Source organism: Dendropsophus ebraccatus, chromosome 7, assembly GCF_027789765.1.
Source record: "Dendropsophus ebraccatus isolate aDenEbr1 chromosome 7, aDenEbr1.pat, whole genome shotgun sequence".
Lineage (NCBI taxonomy): Eukaryota > Metazoa > Chordata > Amphibia > Anura > Hylidae > Dendropsophus > Dendropsophus ebraccatus.
The window spans coordinates 85,787,064-85,804,373 of NC_091460.1; the positions used below are offsets into that span (position 1 = coordinate 85,787,064).

The 17,310-nt window shown below is 41.8% G+C and overlaps 1 protein-coding gene across 12 annotated transcripts in view; it reads right to left on the bottom strand.

Annotated features, from left to right (window-relative positions):
• Positions 1-17,310, bottom strand: part of RAPGEF2 (Rap guanine nucleotide exchange factor 2) — a 211,231-nt gene that overhangs the window by 42,232 nt on the left and 151,689 nt on the right. Inside the window, exon 1 of one of the 12 annotated variants that reach the window (XM_069977849.1) lies at positions 14,496-14,702. The exons of 10 other annotated variants lie outside the window; for them this stretch is intronic. In XM_069977849.1, the coding sequence (XP_069833950.1) occupies positions 14,496-14,555 (60 nt within the window). In that variant the 5' untranslated portion in view covers positions 14,556-14,702. Of the gene's footprint in view, positions 1-3,844; positions 3,897-14,495; positions 14,703-17,310 lie in introns of those variants that run through there. One more of the 12 variants, XM_069977850.1, reaches the window with a different exon arrangement.

A 17,310-nucleotide genomic window follows, 5' to 3' on the forward strand; every position in this document is an offset into this window, starting at 1 on the left:
TATCCCATACAGAGCACAGGGCTCTTACAGTCAGTACCTAACTGTTACTACAATGCAAATGCTGGTTTTAGTTCTAGAGGTTTTTTTTTTTATTTTTTATTGAGAAGGTTTTTCTCTATTCTAGAAGTTCAGGTCTATACTAGGCTGCTTGTAAGAGAAGATAATTATAGGCTACCTATCTTGAGAGCAACAGGATCCCCCTCCGAGACAAATGACTCTTTGCTTTGCATGTTGTTGGCTATATCACATGACCAGCCTTCCCTGGGTGTTCTAATAGACAATGCCTCTGTATCTCTTCTGAAGGTAAATCAGTGAACTAGTGCATATCATTTTATAGAGTAGCAGAACTACTGAAAGTTATATAGTAAGCCATTGTGTAAGGATAGAATGACACAGGCAGAGCCATGCCTGATGCAAGCGCTGATGCTCATTTAAAGAGCCTATAATGGCTCCATTATAGTGCAGACAGGGACGCATGAACAATCACTGGATATTTCAGCCATTATTGTCAGGAACACAACCCCTATTACATGGGAATACATAGAGCCAAATAATAATGGTTTTTAATCCTGCAGATCTGTTGGTCCATAAGAGTCTCATGTAATAGGGTTTTTACTTCTACAAGTCAACAGGTAACATGTTTGACCTGTCAGACAATGTAGATCTGAAACCAGACAAAAAAATGGGCTTTTTCATAACTGATGCAAGAATTGTTCCCATAAGAATTAATATATCTGTTACCAGAAAAAACATCAGAACAGATTCCATGTTTTTTTATTAACTTCACCCACTTTTTGATTGGTAAAACTGTGCATGGAACAGAAACCTGACATATCCCATTAAAGTCTATGGAATCAGTTCTATCTGGCATTCTGCTAAGACAGATCAGAACAATGGAAACAGGGGTGGTGTGAACTTAGCCTAGCTGGGTTGCCAGACATTTCCAGATGCATCCCGCATAAACACAGACAAAAAATTTTTTTATACACTTTCAATTTCATTTAAATCAGTTACCTAAGAACAACAACAATGTACAATACGTCCTCATCAATTTCATCAAAATCAGCAACAGATTGGAGAATGGAATAAAACTAGCCCCATGCAGTGACGGTCAGCTGACTGTATATAAACCTGAGGAAAGTACTGTCTGGGCTTTATTTTATATTGTATAAGAGCAGATATCACAGATATGTAAACAATGCCTCTATGCCATGCAGTGTATGCCCATCACCAGGAGACATCTGTGTACAGAGACTGGGTACAGTCTAGTGGTCTGTGCCACATCTGTAGGAATGCAAGGAAATACAATAGACAGAGAACATGCTAGTTTCCTTCCATTTACACAGAGAACCTCTGACCTACAGAGTCATATTTCAGCCTCTTTGCAGCAGACTCACAATCAGTATCTGGATTATTTTTGGCATCAGATTTCTGCATATTCTTTGCTTCTAAAATATTAAAGACAGGAATAGATGGGTATACAGATATATTGATAGGCTGTTTCCATTCAAAAGAGCATTAAATCTATTCTGAAAATATTTTGAAATTCAACTTTAAAAACTAGGATATTGCAAATGTAGTGTGTGTTTTGTACCGTATTTTAGAACAAAGCTCCTCATAGATCACACAAGGCTACGGTATTTGTGAGGGATTATCCCAATGAATTCCTATTGCTTTTCATGCAAACCTCTTGCCATTTGAATTAAACCATTGTTCATAGGCAGCAAAGCTTCAACCGTGACCATTAATTTTCCAGAAATTATGCATACACAAATGCTTAGACTCTGAATCCCTGCAAGGTTTATTTCTTTATGAAATTCAACTAGTTTGGTCACCATTAGAATAAATAGCAATCAATGGACAAGAGGGCATTGCCTCCGCCTGAAGAAAAAAAGGTTCAATCTCCGGAGGCGACAAGCCTTCTTTACCATGAGAACTGTGAATCTGTGGAACAGTCTACCACAGGATCTGGTCACAGCAACAACAGTAGAGGGCTTCAAAACCGGCCTAGACAAGTTCATAGAGCAAAATAATATAAATGCATATGTATAGAACCTATCACCCCTCCCCCTTCCCTGTATCCATCCCCTCCTTGGTTGAACTTGATGGACATGTGTCTTTTTTCAACCGTATTAACTATGTAACTATGTAATGAACAGGCTTATCTCTGTCAGAGAGGCCTGACACTCAAAGCTCTGATTGCTTTATATCTTCTTTCTACAACTACATCTGACATCATCGATACTTCATGCACCATCTTAGATTTAGACTTTCATAGTATGAGTGGCCCATAGTAATGTCATGACAGTGTAATCCGATCTTGCTCATACTACAGGGCCAATTGTATACATGGGTTGTTCTCAGTATTGCAGCTCCTCCCCATTCAGGCGTTTCAGAAATATAAGACATTCTCTTTTGCTAACATCCAACCCTTTAAAAAGCAGTTCTGCATTTATGGAGGGAAGTTTAAACAGGGACTGAAAAGTTCTTCCTTTTCTCAGGTATTTGTTTGTGTTATTTTTGAGGAATTTAGGAGGTGCACCAGTATTCCCCAACCGTATTTTTTCTTTCCCTAACGTCCTTTTTACATGGGATTATCGGCAATGAGCGATCCTAGACTCATTCAGCCCGTGTAAAAGTCTCAGGGATCAGCCAAGCAGTGGGAAAATGCCCTCTTGTTCTTTCATCATATCTTTTGTGTGTGGGTAAAATTGTGTAAAGAGGCAATGTGCGACCAAAAGCAATGAATTTAAATGGGCGCACAAACGGTGCAGTGATCATTCGGGCAGTCTTGTAAAGGCACTGCAAACGAATGCCAATCTTGCTGATCGCTGCTCATTTTCAGCTGTGAACAGCCGAAAATCTATACACCCAATACTATTTTTTCTCTTAGTACTTAAAGGTGTGGTTTTAATTATTTATTCAGAGCAGCGCAAGTAGCAGAAAAATGTAAAATGATACAATCTGTCACCAGCTGAACCCTACACTAGGGAGCCATTAAAGGGTACATGTCGCTAGGGAACTTTACCCGACTGGTGTGCAGTCACTCCTGCCCCAAAGGATGGGGTAACTATGGATACAACCATGCTGGGTGATTTCCATGCACAAGAATCACTATACTGATTCAACAGAACTCATCCAGCATGGTCTCATCCACAGTTATCTGCTCTTCTGGAGACAGGAGAAACTGCACACCAATTGGATGAAGACGCCTAATAAATAGTACACTCTAAAGGGGTGGTAAACTAAATACAAATGTACCTAGACATGGGAAGTAGTTTGTGACATTTGCTGCACCTGCCTCTCAGAAGCAGATCTCAAAACAAGTTTGCTGTTGCAAAACATATTTTACTTTTTACATAAATCTTTCATTGACTGCCATGAAAAAGTATGCAATATACAAATTTCCGTATTCTCAGTCTGTAACATACTTAGTAAAGGTACACTGATGTACACATTAAAATCATTTTCTAGTGTATATGTTGATATAGTGTATATATTTTAAAAAAAAAGTCAGCTTCAATAGTCTGCCATTTAACGTATTGACAGACTCTGCCATGGCAGCTCTTAGTTTTGGCTCATAGAGAAGTCATACAAGAATTACAATTCTTTATCATGTCTATATGCCCCAAGTGGCCATAAATTTCTAAGCCTGGATCACCAGGCTTCATATGTGTCCTTAGGTCTTCCAGGTCATTCAGATCATATAGTCTGTAAATATTTTCAAGCAAAATCATTGATTTTGATTCCCATTACCACATATAATCCAACAATGGATTTAATGACAGGTACTATATATAACACTGCCCCATGTAATACGTATTACATGGCTATCAATAAAAACCTCTGTAAACATGCAGGACTGGTACAGAGCGGCTGGCACATCCCACTGGCAGCACTGAACTTCATGGGAAACAAAAGGTCTAGCAGTCTAACATTCACCGATCCTTCTGTCCCCAATAACAGACCCAGCAAGGCAGTCAGGCCGAGGGCGCAGAGAGGACATATAATAATAAGGGCTTGTCCAGAAGTCATCCTTCTTTAGTATATTGGTGATGGTGCATATAAAACAATAAACATGTTGGGGGAAATTTATCAAACTGGTGTAAAGTAGAATTGGCTCAGTTGCCCCTAGCAACCAATCAGACTCCACCTTTCATTTTCCAAAGAGTCTGTGAGGAAAGAAAAGTGGAATCTGATTGGTTGCTAGGGGCAACAGAGCCAATTCTACTTTACACCAGTTTGATAAATCTCCCCGTTATCTTTACCGGTCTGCGCTCCCTCGCTGTTCTCCTCTAGGGTCACCGGCTTACTGACTGCAGAGCCTCCACTTCCGAGACAAACTTGTCTCGGGAGTGACAGCTTACTCAGCAAATCACTGACTGAGACAGGTCATTTCACGGGCAATACCACCTCCCTGGGAGCATCAGCGTCACAGAGGGGTCACCCCTGTCTGTCGATGCTCCCAGGGAGGCGTGATTCCCGACAAGATTTCCCGCCAGCCATTACTAGTTAGGATGTCCAGACCACCCACATTACTAGATGAGCAAGTTATTAAAAAAAAAAAAATTAAGGGACATATAACCAACACTCATAGCATTTAGTTGCGGGGTGCTGGAGGGGCATAAAGGAGCTTATTTATACCTGTAACAGTGAAGAAAGTTGTTGATGGAGACTGCTTTCTGGACTGGTGAGAAGGAATTTAGTGCAGGGTTCGTATATCCAGATGACAGATTAGAGAGTACAGCTCTAGAGCACATTGTCTACAGGCAAGGTAATATGCTCACCTAATAGATTGAGACGGTACAGTACAACTACTACTTAAGTCATTGGCTAAAAGCACCTAACACAAAGGCCTAAGAATAGTAATGTGAAAGGGATTCCTGAGTGCTAGACCAGTTTGTATTTTGCACTACAAAAACATTTTTTAAATGCAAAACTACTCTGGTGACCTATATTATAAAGTCAGGAGTGGTATAGACTAAGCACTGCAGATGATTCACTATGTAACTACAGGAAACAGAAAATCAATGAGCCAACTGACTTTAATAAACACGTAGTTGCTGGCAACCTACAAAGCATGTTGGAAGTGGTGGACAAGTCTCTTGTGCCACTGCTGGTAATGCCAGTGCTCTATTTATGCCACCCTACACTCATTTATAATGAACACCAGAGAACCATTACAGATGGCTTTGTTAAATCATCTCTCGATGGTGAATGATAAATCACTATTGGTGGAGAGCGAAAATTGCATGTATAGGTGGACTTACAAAAGACACACTGTTGTCAAGAGATTAGATACCAAACAGTGCAAGTCTGTGTGAAGGTATTCCTGTTCACATATACAACTTCTGTATTATCCAGCATTTAAGCCTGTAGTCAATGTGATGGCACCATAATGATTCTTTGTTAGGACATAAGAATTAATAGGATTTCTCCAATGTGTCCAATGAGGGAAATTTCTGTTTTCTCACCTGAAGAAATTAAAGGTAAACTGTCAGCACCTGGAGCTGACCCAAGGTGCTGACAGTGTGGATTAAGTGACAGTTTACTAGTTTTGTCTTCGCTCTCGGGGGAAGTGATGCTGCACAATTTCATATCTTCCACTGTAATAGTGTCAAAGAGGAGTTGTGATCAGGCACGCCTCACCACTCCTACCTCCTCACCGTTCTCCATAAACAGCCTCCTGCACAATCACACATGCGCCGATTCTGTCAAAGGCCGTGCGCGCTGTCACAACAGTTTGCCACTGTTATCACAGGCCGCACACCTCTTCTCTTTGTTGTTGGCACAGGCGCCGTAGACCGTGGGAGTGGCACATGCACGTTGAGTGTTCCAAGTGTGGCCATTGGCTTCGGCCTCTCAGGCCCATATTCATGGAGAAATGAGAGGAGGAAGGAGAGGTGAGGCATGCTAAAGTGTGGCACAAATGCCCCACCACAACTCCGCTTTGAGGGTGCGTTCACACATACAGGATCTGCAGATTTGATGGTGCAGATTTGAATCTGTAGCAGATCCACAGCAGATATGATGGCCCAGATTTGATTTGCGCCTTCAAATCTGCTGCAGATATTGTATGTGTGAATACACCCTGACTCTTCATTACAGTGGAAGATATGAAATTGTGCAGCATACCCTCCCCTCAAGAGCTAAGGCAAAGGGACCCTGCTAACTAGTAAACTGTCACTTACTGAAGACTGTCAGCACATCGGGTTGGCTCCAGGTGTTGACAGATTCCCTTTAATACCCTGACTACATTACCCCTGAACATGTGTTTTCCATGAGCCGCCAGGTCTTCATTGAACTTTACTTGATAGTTACAGAATTTATGGCTTCAATAGGGTCCCCAAAGAATCCCTTTCAAAGGAGACAAGCAATTTACATTGGAATCAACAGTGTTAAAGTGAGATGTCGTCAATAATAAGTCATTGCCACATTAGGTTACATCTGTATATCGACAGAGAGAGAGTAGTACCTAGTGTATCTCTCTTCAGCACATACACACTGTAATTTATGTCTATCATCTCATAACTCAGGTCCTGACAATGTCCATAAATATAACATAAATAACATAACTGGCACATTTTCTGTCCCTCAACGCCCAGGAGAGTGGAGGTAAATATTACAAACTCTTATTTATGGCCTCAAAGTATCATTCAGATATTAGCGGCTTAAAGGGCCTTTTTCACAGGCCGATTATCATGCAAAAATTTTTTTACATTTAATCAATCTTTTGGTGTAAGCAAGGCAACGATTAAACTACGAACAAAAAAGTAATTTGCATGTCGTTGATGGCATCTTTTCAGCTGACCTCAAAATCATAGCTAATCGTTCAAGACTTTCGGTCATTCACAGTATATAGATACAAATGTAATTACGAATATTCACAAACACATTAATGACTTCTCAGCAACTAGAGATTTATCTTCTTGTCTGAAGGCCTATCATTTAAAAGAAAAAAATCACCACTTGTCAATCACTAAACAAGTGATTAAAGGGAAACAATCATGAGGATTTAGGGTTCTAAGTTACAATAATGATGATATTCGGTATGCTGCAGCGTTTCCTATTATATAAACCGTTCACTTCCTGTTGCCTCCTTCCTACTGAAAATGTAATTTTATTCCTTTTTGTGTTGTGTGCAAATCAGCAGCAACTAGTCATGTGGGTGGTATCTCTTCCTCAACTAGTCACGGTTCTGGGCTGTTATCACTCCTCTCTGTGTAGTAGGCTTTGTGGCCTGTGAATGAAATCCTAAGAGGCAGGATTACAGTACAGGGGGGAGTAATTATAGCCAGGGAACCGTGGCTAGTTGATGAGGAGACACCACCCACATGACTAGTCGCTGCTGATTTGCATACAATGCAAAGAGGAATAAAAATACATTTTTTTTTTTAAGAGACCGAGGCAATGCCAAACAAGCAGTTTATACGGTAGGGAACACAGCAGCATTCCTCATATCATTATTGTAACCTGGAACCCTAAATGCTCCTGATTGGTTCCCTTAAAGCGATCTGTGTGTGTAAAAGGACCCTTACAGCATCCCCATCTGGGAAAAATAGAGCATTGCCTCGGTGCAAGGAAAATATCAGCCAATCTATGACACACCATATAATACAACCACATTCTACACTATAAAGCTATCTATAATTACATCAGGAGGTTATGTTGGGATTTGCCATCAAGCGTTCCAGAATTTTTTTTCCTTCTACTTTGGCAAAAACAGAAGCAATATTTTTGTCATTAAAATACATGAACCCCAATGTATCATATAAAAAGTCAATAATGTGTTGTCAATATCCACTTGCACCTGCCACAGCTTAAAGGGGAAGTCCGGTCAAAATTATTTTAAGATATGTTATTGCCCAACAAAAGTTATGAAGATTACTAATAGCCACTTATTATTGAAAATTCACCTATAGTGCATTTCCCTGCACTTACTACAGCATGGAGTGTTTAGGTCTCTGTAAAGTTGGTGATGTCACGTCACATAAACTGCCAGCTCCTGCTTCTCCAGTCTGTCCCACCGCTGCAGCAGGTGTTGGCAGTTTATGTGACGTGACATCACCAACTTTACAGAGACCTGACAATCAATTTCTTAGATTTACTTTTTTTATTTTTTTAGATATACTATTTTTATGGAAAGTCTATGGCCAGGTCCTGTGAGTCCTAATCCCTCCCTATATAATATGACTGTCAGTTCTCTTTGGGTACAAAAACACATCAGGACCTGAGGATTGTGGGGGACTCCTAAGGCCTTTACCATGAGTCCTAGCAGTTGCTTTCTCATATGATACAAAAAAATCCCCTTCTAGAGAATACCCAAACTCCTCATCTCTCTCCGTACCCTCTCTCATCTCCCTCCGTACCCTAAGTTTAAAGGGGTAGTTCACTAAAAGTGGTTTTTGTTTTTTTGAAACCAACTGCCAGAAAATGCCTGAGATTTGCAATTCTATAAAAAAAAAAAAAAATCTCACGTTTTCCAGTACTTATCAGCTGATGTATGTCCTGCAGAAAGTGGCGTATTCTTTACAGTCTGGAGAACAGGAAAGATTTTCGATGGGGACTTGCTACTTCTCTGGACAGTTCCCGACATAGACAGAGGTGGCAGCAGAGAGCATTGTGTCAGACTGGAAAGAATACACTACTTCCTGCAGGACATACTGCAACTGATAAGTACTGTAAGACTGGAGATTTTTTACAAACTACCCCTTTAAAGATGATAGCGGAACAATTGACAGATCCACTTTAAAGGTTGACATCCCGCTGCGAGTATGTAAATTAACCCCCTCGGCGGCCGGAGCACAACTTACAGTGACAGCGCACCCATCCTTCCTCCCGCACAGACCACTTTTTAGATTGTGCAGGCTGACGTGCAGGCTCAATCTAGCTCCCCTCAAGTGTGCTCAGCGCTGTGCTTCTGCCGGGCACGGCTCTCTACTCCTAACTAGCGGCTCTGGACGCTGCACACACCGCTCTAGCTTGCAGGGGGGGGGGGGGTAGATGTATTGTCATTGGGGTTGAATGACACTGGATCCGCAGTGGATTTCACTGCAAATTTGCAGCGTGAAAAACGCTGGGGGTCCGGTACGTGTAAAGGCACCCTAAAGGTAAACTGTGAAATTGTTTGAATTTAAGTGACAATCATCTGGTGTAAGGGCTCACACTGAGTAAATCAGGTGGAATTCTGCAGGCGGAGATCCCGTCTGCCTAAGTGTGCCATAGCTTGTCTATGGGAGAGCTCTCGCGCCCCCACTGCTCTCCCCTCAAAGAATTGACAAGTCAATTCTCTGAGGGGAGAGCGGCGACAGCGGAGGAGCACAAGCTCTACCATAAACAAGCTATGGCATACTGAGGCGGACGGGATCACTTGGCGGAGAGCCACACCGCGGAATCCCACCTGATTTACTCAGTGTGAACATACCGTAAATGTGGCAACGATCAAACTATGAACGTAAAAATTGTTCGCATTCATCTTTTGAGCTGACCTCAAAATAAAGTCTTCAGTGTAAATATACATTGTTCACAGTATATAGATACTATCACTAAACAAGCGATTAAGCAATTTAAGTGTACGTGTAAAAAGGACCCCAAGATTTCATACATTGATCTGAATCAAATTTAACAGGTACACTGAAGAGTGGAGCTCTAAAAGCTGAAAGCCAACAGCAGTGTCACATTCCCACAGACCAGAAGGAGATGTGCAGATCTCCGTTGAGCAGATTTCTACAACTTCCTTGGACAGACACAAGCACCAGGACATAGGCCAGCCTACTAACTTTTACATACACAAACAAGATGTATCTGCACAAGTAGTCATCAAATAACGAATATACCAGAACCAAAAAAGTAGCAAATATACCAGGACCAAATAATGCCATTGTTCAATAATAAAGTAAATCCATACTGTTATCGTGTAAAATACACTATAGAAAGCCCAATCTTTCCAATGATACCATTACACATGGCCTAAATACTGCCACACTATGACTACTACATTCAGACAGTGACTGAACATGGCCATACTGGCAATAAATAGAGAATACTTTACAAGGACCAATATTACTAATGAAACCACTATACATGGGCTAAATAAAAATACTGCCACACCATGGCAACTAAGACTACATAGCGACAAAAACAAACAAAAAAAAAACCACTATAGAAAGACCAATATTACCACTAAATAGGTCCTGCACTAGTTACTACAGTACATCCAGTGACATCATATCACTTTTCCCATTTTCCATCTGGCCTAGACCACCAGGAAGACTTCTCCAACCACAACTTGTATGCAGAGTCTGATGCCCAGATGTCTCTGTTTCCCCCCCAATTGCCCCCAATATCTGCAGTGTTGCTCTGTGCCTACCACTACTGCACTTCAGAAATGAGTCATAACTGTGGTCACTATTGCCGATGCATCAGACAATGAAAGTTCCCTCCTTTATGTTCTGCCATACCATAAACAGTGCCACCTTTTATACCCCTCACAGTAACACAGATCTCAGTATCCACACACATTAATACTTCCCCTTATAGCCACCTACACTTTAATAATGGTCACCACATAATGAAAATGCACATTTCTGTACACCGACAAAGAAAATCGTAAAGATGGGTAGTTTAAAGTAGTTAAAGTATTTGGGCAAAAAAGTTTTTTGGGCAGAAAGCAGGTATTGTTTATAATGCAGCCACCTGCCACAAACAAAGCCTTTTTGCTGTAACACAATAAAAAGCCGATTTAGAAAATTGTATCCCCCCCCCATAAGACGATGAAACGTATAATCACACTATCCTTATCCAGCAACAAATAGAGCAACTGAGTTCTGTCCTATGTAGTAAGTGGACCGCCACAGGTGACAGGGACATCACTGCACTGGCTGCACCAAGAGGTAGATATCTTGTACTCTGTCCCGGCACCTTTTTAGACTAAACTAGAAAATGTACCCGGCGCTGCCCGGGTATAAAGTGTCAGTGTGTTAATTAGATTTGTTCTAAGGTGCCCAGGAGGCCAAGCTAAAGGTATTATTTTATCTGAGTTAATCAGTGGAATTAGTGTATACCTGTAGTGCATAGTTGGAGGGGTTCTGTATATCCACAATGTATAGTTTTTAGGGGTCTCGCATATCTGTAGTGCATAGTTGGGGGGGCTGTATACCTATAGTGTATAGTTGGGGGGGGGTCCTGTATACCTGTAGTGTGTATTTGGGGGGGGCTGTATACCTGTAGTGTATAGTTGAGGGAGGTCCTGTATACCTGCAGTGTACAGTTGGTGAGGGTCCTGTATACCTGTACTGTATAGTTCGGGGGTCCTGTATACCTGTAGTAAATATTTGTTGCTGTATACCTGTAATGTATAGTTGGTGGAGGTCTTGTATACCTGTAGTTTATAGTTTGAGGGTCCTGGATACCTGTAGTGTATAATTGGTGGAGATCTTGTATACCTGTAGTATATAGTTCGGGGGTCCTGTATACCTGTAGTAAATAGTTTGAGGGTCCTGTATAACTATAGTACAGAGTTGGTGGAGGTCCTGTATACCTGTAGTGTATAGTTTGGGGTCCTATATACCTGTAGTATATAGCTGTTGGAGTTCCTGTATACCTGTAGTATATTTGGGGTCCTGTATACTTGTAGTATAGAGTTGGTGAAGGTGCTGTATACCTGTATTATAGAGTTGGTGTAGGTCCTGTATACCTGTAGTGTATAGTTTTGAGGTCCTGTATACCTGTAGTGTATAGTTTGGGGTCCTATATACCTGTAGTATATAGTTGGTGGAGTTCCTGTATACCTGAAGTATATAGTTGGTGGAGGTCCTGTAGACCTGTAGTATATAGTTTTAGGGTCCTGTATACCTGTAGTGTATAGTTTTGTGGAGGTCCCGTGCACCTGTAGTGTATAGTTTTGGGGTCCTGTATACCTGTAGGGTTGTATTTACCCGTATGGCAGTGTTATTCAGTCACAGTGTGTTGGTATTGGTCATGTCTGGTATGGCGGTGTTATCCAGTCACAGTATGGCGGTATTGGTCAGGTCTGGTGTGGCAGTGTTATCCAGTCACGGTATGGTGGTATTGGTCAGGTCTGGTATAGCGGTGTTATCCAGTCACAGTATGGCAGTATTGGTCAGGTCTGGTATGACAGTGTTATCCAGTCACAGTATGGCGGTATTGGTCAGGTCTGGTGTGGCAGTGTTATCCAGTCACAGTATGGCGGTATTGGTCAGGTCTGGTGTGGCAGTGTTACCCAGTCACAGTTTGGTATACCTGTTGTGCCCTGTATATACATGTACTGTATGGATGGAGTAGGGGGCCCTGTATATACATGTAATGTATAGTTGGAGTAGGGGGTCTACCAGTTATTTCTGTGGATGTTGTGAGGCAGCTTCCTTAGCAACCATTGCTCCCTGTGAAAATGAGAGCAGTAATCCTATTGGTTGCTAAGGCTCCAACTGCCGTGTAGGCTGCAGCTAATTATATCACCTGTGTTTGCAGTGAGGAGATTTTCCCATTCATCTCTATGGGGCGCCTCTCTTCCCCCTCCCCCTCCCCTCCTGTACATCTGGCGGGGACGGGACCTTCGCAATAACCTTCCCGGGCACCCAATGTATCTGTGGTAAAACGGTTCAGGCGTTTGGAAGTCTATAGAGGACAGACAGACAGACTTTGATTTTTATGATATAGATGGCAGCCATTCTAGGCGGTTTCCACCCTAAGTTATTCTATATTTACTGTATATTCCAGTTTACATCTAGGCTAATAAAGTACAAGTGTCTACATTCGTCTGCAGTATGGATGTCTAAGCTAGTCCACAGAAAGGTGTACAGTAAACAAGAATAAAAAAAAAATGAATAAAAAAACACCCCCTCAGAGGTATCCCCAGGATGTATACCTTGGACAGATACTGTGAAACACATTGTAAAAACACTATTTATTCGGCTAGGTAGAGTAATATATGATGTTCACAGGTAAACTTTTCTTACCTGGAAGTCATGGAGCATTTGGAAATAACTATAAAAATAACTATAAAATAATTTCTTCAGGTGAGCTCAGGTCTAGTATTAGTAGCAGGAAACCATGGGCGGGTACGAGGGCCCACTGGGCTTGGTGCTTTGTCTATGTAGAAATATACACCTTCTGAAGCTTAGGACAGGGGGTCCATCAAGTCCCACACATGAGGCTAGACCAGCTGCTTCCCAGTTAGACACTTCTTGGAAAGCTGGATGACAAGTAAGATGGCCACCATTACAATTCTTACAGCATGTGTGAAGGACAGAATGGCAAAGCTACATTACTATAAAATTCAAACACCCTTACTTCTGTGCAGCTAAAAGATTTACCTTTCAGGACTCACCCACTTGTATGTGAGTTTAAATGGCAACCATACTATCACCCTAACATCCCAGATACATAGGCGGCTATAGATTTGGCATCATGTATGTTAAGCAGGGCCACAATCACACAGTAAACTATGCCAATATACATTTTTGCAGCAACTTTTCACCTTTAATACATCGACTTAATTACTGAGTGATCATAGAGCCCACATTTCCTGTCCAGACAGCTTGCACATTTTCAGCCAATCGGGGTGGCCCTTATTCAAGGAGTTCTGGTGTTCTGCCTGTGTGTGCGTTTCCACAAACAGGGATTACTGTGTGACAAAAGTGGCGCTGACTCATGGGATCAATTATAATTCAGGGGAATGCTCTTATTAACCCCTGTGTGACCAAGAGCCATAAGCATGTAGGATCACTTTCATTTCATTTTCTACTACAGAGGTTAAACCCTAAAAGCATATGTGGATATTACAGGTTTATATGAAGCAGAAAAAAAGCAGATATTCAGACATAGGAGAAATGGAGCCACGCTTTAGGTGCCCAATGGGCACAAGACATGTCATTCTGTTTTCATTGCTATAGAAACCTTCACAGAGACAGTCTCTACTAAAACTTATATTACCAATCTCCAACTTTCTATCACATGTAATGTATAACACCAAGTACACAGAGTGGGAGGAGAAATGAAGTTTTTTTTACTCTATTGGGCATATGGGGGAAGGGGGATTTTTATAAGCCAAAGTGACTTTTTATCAGTAGTCCACTTTTGTGGATATTAAAAGACACAAATTACAAAGCCAGCAACAGATTTCATAGCATCAAGTATACACGTGTTCACAGATTTTATGCTCTATTACATTTATATATTATGACTTTCTCCACAATGATAAAAGTATTGCACCAGTACGAAGACCTCGGAGCTCTTCTGTTGCTAAGGAAACCCAAGAGCCCCTCGAAAATAAATGAAATAAGTACAAGCTCACAATCAACACGTACCATCTGCTGTCACTTGACGCCTACTAGTGCAAATCTGAATTTCACCCTACAGACGCATCAATATAGACAAAAAACAACACAAAAATGCTTTTACCCAGCACTTCCTACAATAACTTCTCTTTCTATGGCACAATCCAATCAGATTCACATGCAGAAACTCATACTCACATAGTGCTTCTCCTGCTGCCCCATAATTCCATGGCTAGATGAGAACGCAAGCGGTTTCATAATGAGGTAACGCAGGCTGGCGAGAATTTATACATGGTGGGCAAATTTCAGGAGAATTGCGAGAATCACATCCACAGACATGCAGCAAAACGCGACAGCAGGCAAGAGCAACCACCTCAAGACCATCCGAGGCAAAGGGATAAAGGATGAGCTGGGAAGCGTCGGACTATTTTTCAGCTCTGCAGTCCTCACAACAGCATCTGTCTCCATGTTTCACAATGCTGGGAGCCCCAGCATCTCTGAATGCAAAGTGACTAATGAAATCTTATCCATCCAGCATTCTTTCAGAGAAGCAAGACCATAGCTGAAACTGAAGAATAGGAGGAAAAGAGGAGGAGGAAAAGGAGGAGGAGGAGGAGGGGGAGGATTGGAAGTGGCGGGGGTGAGGGGTGAAGAGGGAAAAAAAAAGGAAAGGGAAAAAAAAATGGCTGACCGCCCACAGAGTCCTTTCCAAAAGCCTTAATATTGCACTGGATTAGTCCGAACAGGAGACAGCCGTAAGTGAGCAGTCAGGCATTGTGAATACTGTCTTCCAGTGTGATCTGCAGGTTTATGGACACTAGCTGCCATGCAGAGCCATTACATAGCGTGGAAGCAGCTAATGCATGTACGTATGTGTGTGTATATATATATGGGAGGGGGCCCAGGGCAGAGTGTGCTGAAGAACCTCCTCCCTGGATGCTAGCGCTGCGGTCTGATCACTGACCAGTGGGCTCTTCTATGCTCATCTAACCAAGTTTGCACAATTAATCATAGCAGTGTGACATTGATAGACGTTGCATTTACTGATCCCCATCCCTCTGAAATCCAACAAGCGTATCTCAACCCCAAAGCATCCCTTGCATTACGGCATGGCACAAACACACATCTACTACCCCCTCCTCTCTAACACCCAGAGTCAGAATGTAATACGCCAATATAATTACATTATTGTGCTTACTTTGGAGGACCATGGCTGCAGGCAGTTGGCATAGCAACGCACAAGGAAAGCCATTTCCTGGGTAGCGAGAAGGCTTCCTTTTCTAAATAAGAAATAAATTCCTCTTAGGAAGGGATCGGCATTGCTGCTTCCTGCCGAAAAAAACAAGTGACTGCAGTGTGTTCTCCTAACCTGCAGAGAACGTGCAGGGCTAGTGATGTAACAGTAAGCAGAATTCTCCCCTTAGTGTCTTCTCTCCTCATATTCTGAAATATTCAACTCACATGAAAGGCGCATTCCTCCAGAATCGCCCCCTCACGTTCTTAACTCTTTCAGGTAGCAAAAATGGACAAGTCAGATAAGCAGTGGCAGCCTCCGGTCTGTGTTACAGCAGCTTTTAGAGGGAGGGATTCCTGGGAACACAGGCTTCTAATTCAGTCCAATGAAGTCAAGGTAATGAGTAGAACCAAGTGAGAAATCCTCCGAAAAGGTGCTCTCACTCCACAATCTCCCCCTCCAAAATGAAGAGTGTGGCACACCCATGCTCTGACACTGCATTGGCACAGTCTACAACGGCCAATTCCTCGCAGCCTGCCATCGCTACGCATGTCCTTCAGCACTTAAAAGGTTAAAAGGCTCTTACCTTGCTTACTTCACCTCTGACTCACTCCCACAGACCCACCAAATAAAATCTATCATTAAATATTCAGCACAATCCTGGCTGCATGGAGAGGGGAATAGATTTGTGCTGCCAAAGGCAGGATGGGTTAGTGGTAAGGGAGGTTAGCAATGTAACATTGGAACAGAGGTTTTTTTCCCTCCTGCTTATAGATGTAAAACAGGGGGCTTCTTGTTAATAAGGATAATGCTACCAAGCATGAAGGCGTAGTACCACCTTCCACCTCCAGCCTTGTAAGAGGAGAGCTTTTATATGCCTGAGATGCCCCATAAAGCTAACATACTAATAGGGCACTAAAAGAACAGCACCAGCAAGCAGTTCATTTCTAAGGCGTGTACTAGACATAAAATACCTTGTATTAGGAATGTAAAGAGCATCTACAGAATGATGGGGGGAACATACATTCAACCCCCCCCCTCCCCCCATATTTCTGTCCAGCAATGTCTTCACCTACCTGTGAAGCCATGGTGGTCACTAGAATTCTTATAATTCACAGGTGACCACAATTGTATTTATTCTATATACAGTCAAAGGGACAGCTTGCCAGCTCTCCATTATCCTAGTATTTATAGTGGGGAGTGGTATGCTGGATAAGGGGCATCTGAGTTTGAGTAGAATGAGGATAGTGAGTGATTTAGGTTATTTACAAAAAAATAAATACAAAAAACTGACAAGTTAACAGGTTTCCAACCCAAAGAGTGCACAATGTAAGATCTGATCACATCTGCATCACTTCCATTTAGGAAAACATGGCCACTTTCCTTCAGAAACAGCACCATTCTTGTCTCCAGTGTGAGTGTAGGTTTTACAGTTTGGTTTAATTGAAGTGAATGTAGCAAAACTGTAATACCACATACAATACACCTACAATAATATTCAGTACCATAAAAGCAATAAATGAATATATAACCAAATGTAGAAGAACAACAAATCTTTACATCACCACAAGACATAACAAAAACTAAAAACAAGGAGGTGAGAGACCATATAGTCAGGACATGGTATATGTTATTTTAAAGTGCAAATGCAAATAATCGTGTAAACACTTTGCAACACCAATACAGCATTGTTGCATAAAACATGTATAAAGTGCTATTGCCAAAGTCAGTATGCACCAATACGCTGACAACAGTAAACACAAATAACTGATTCATGCA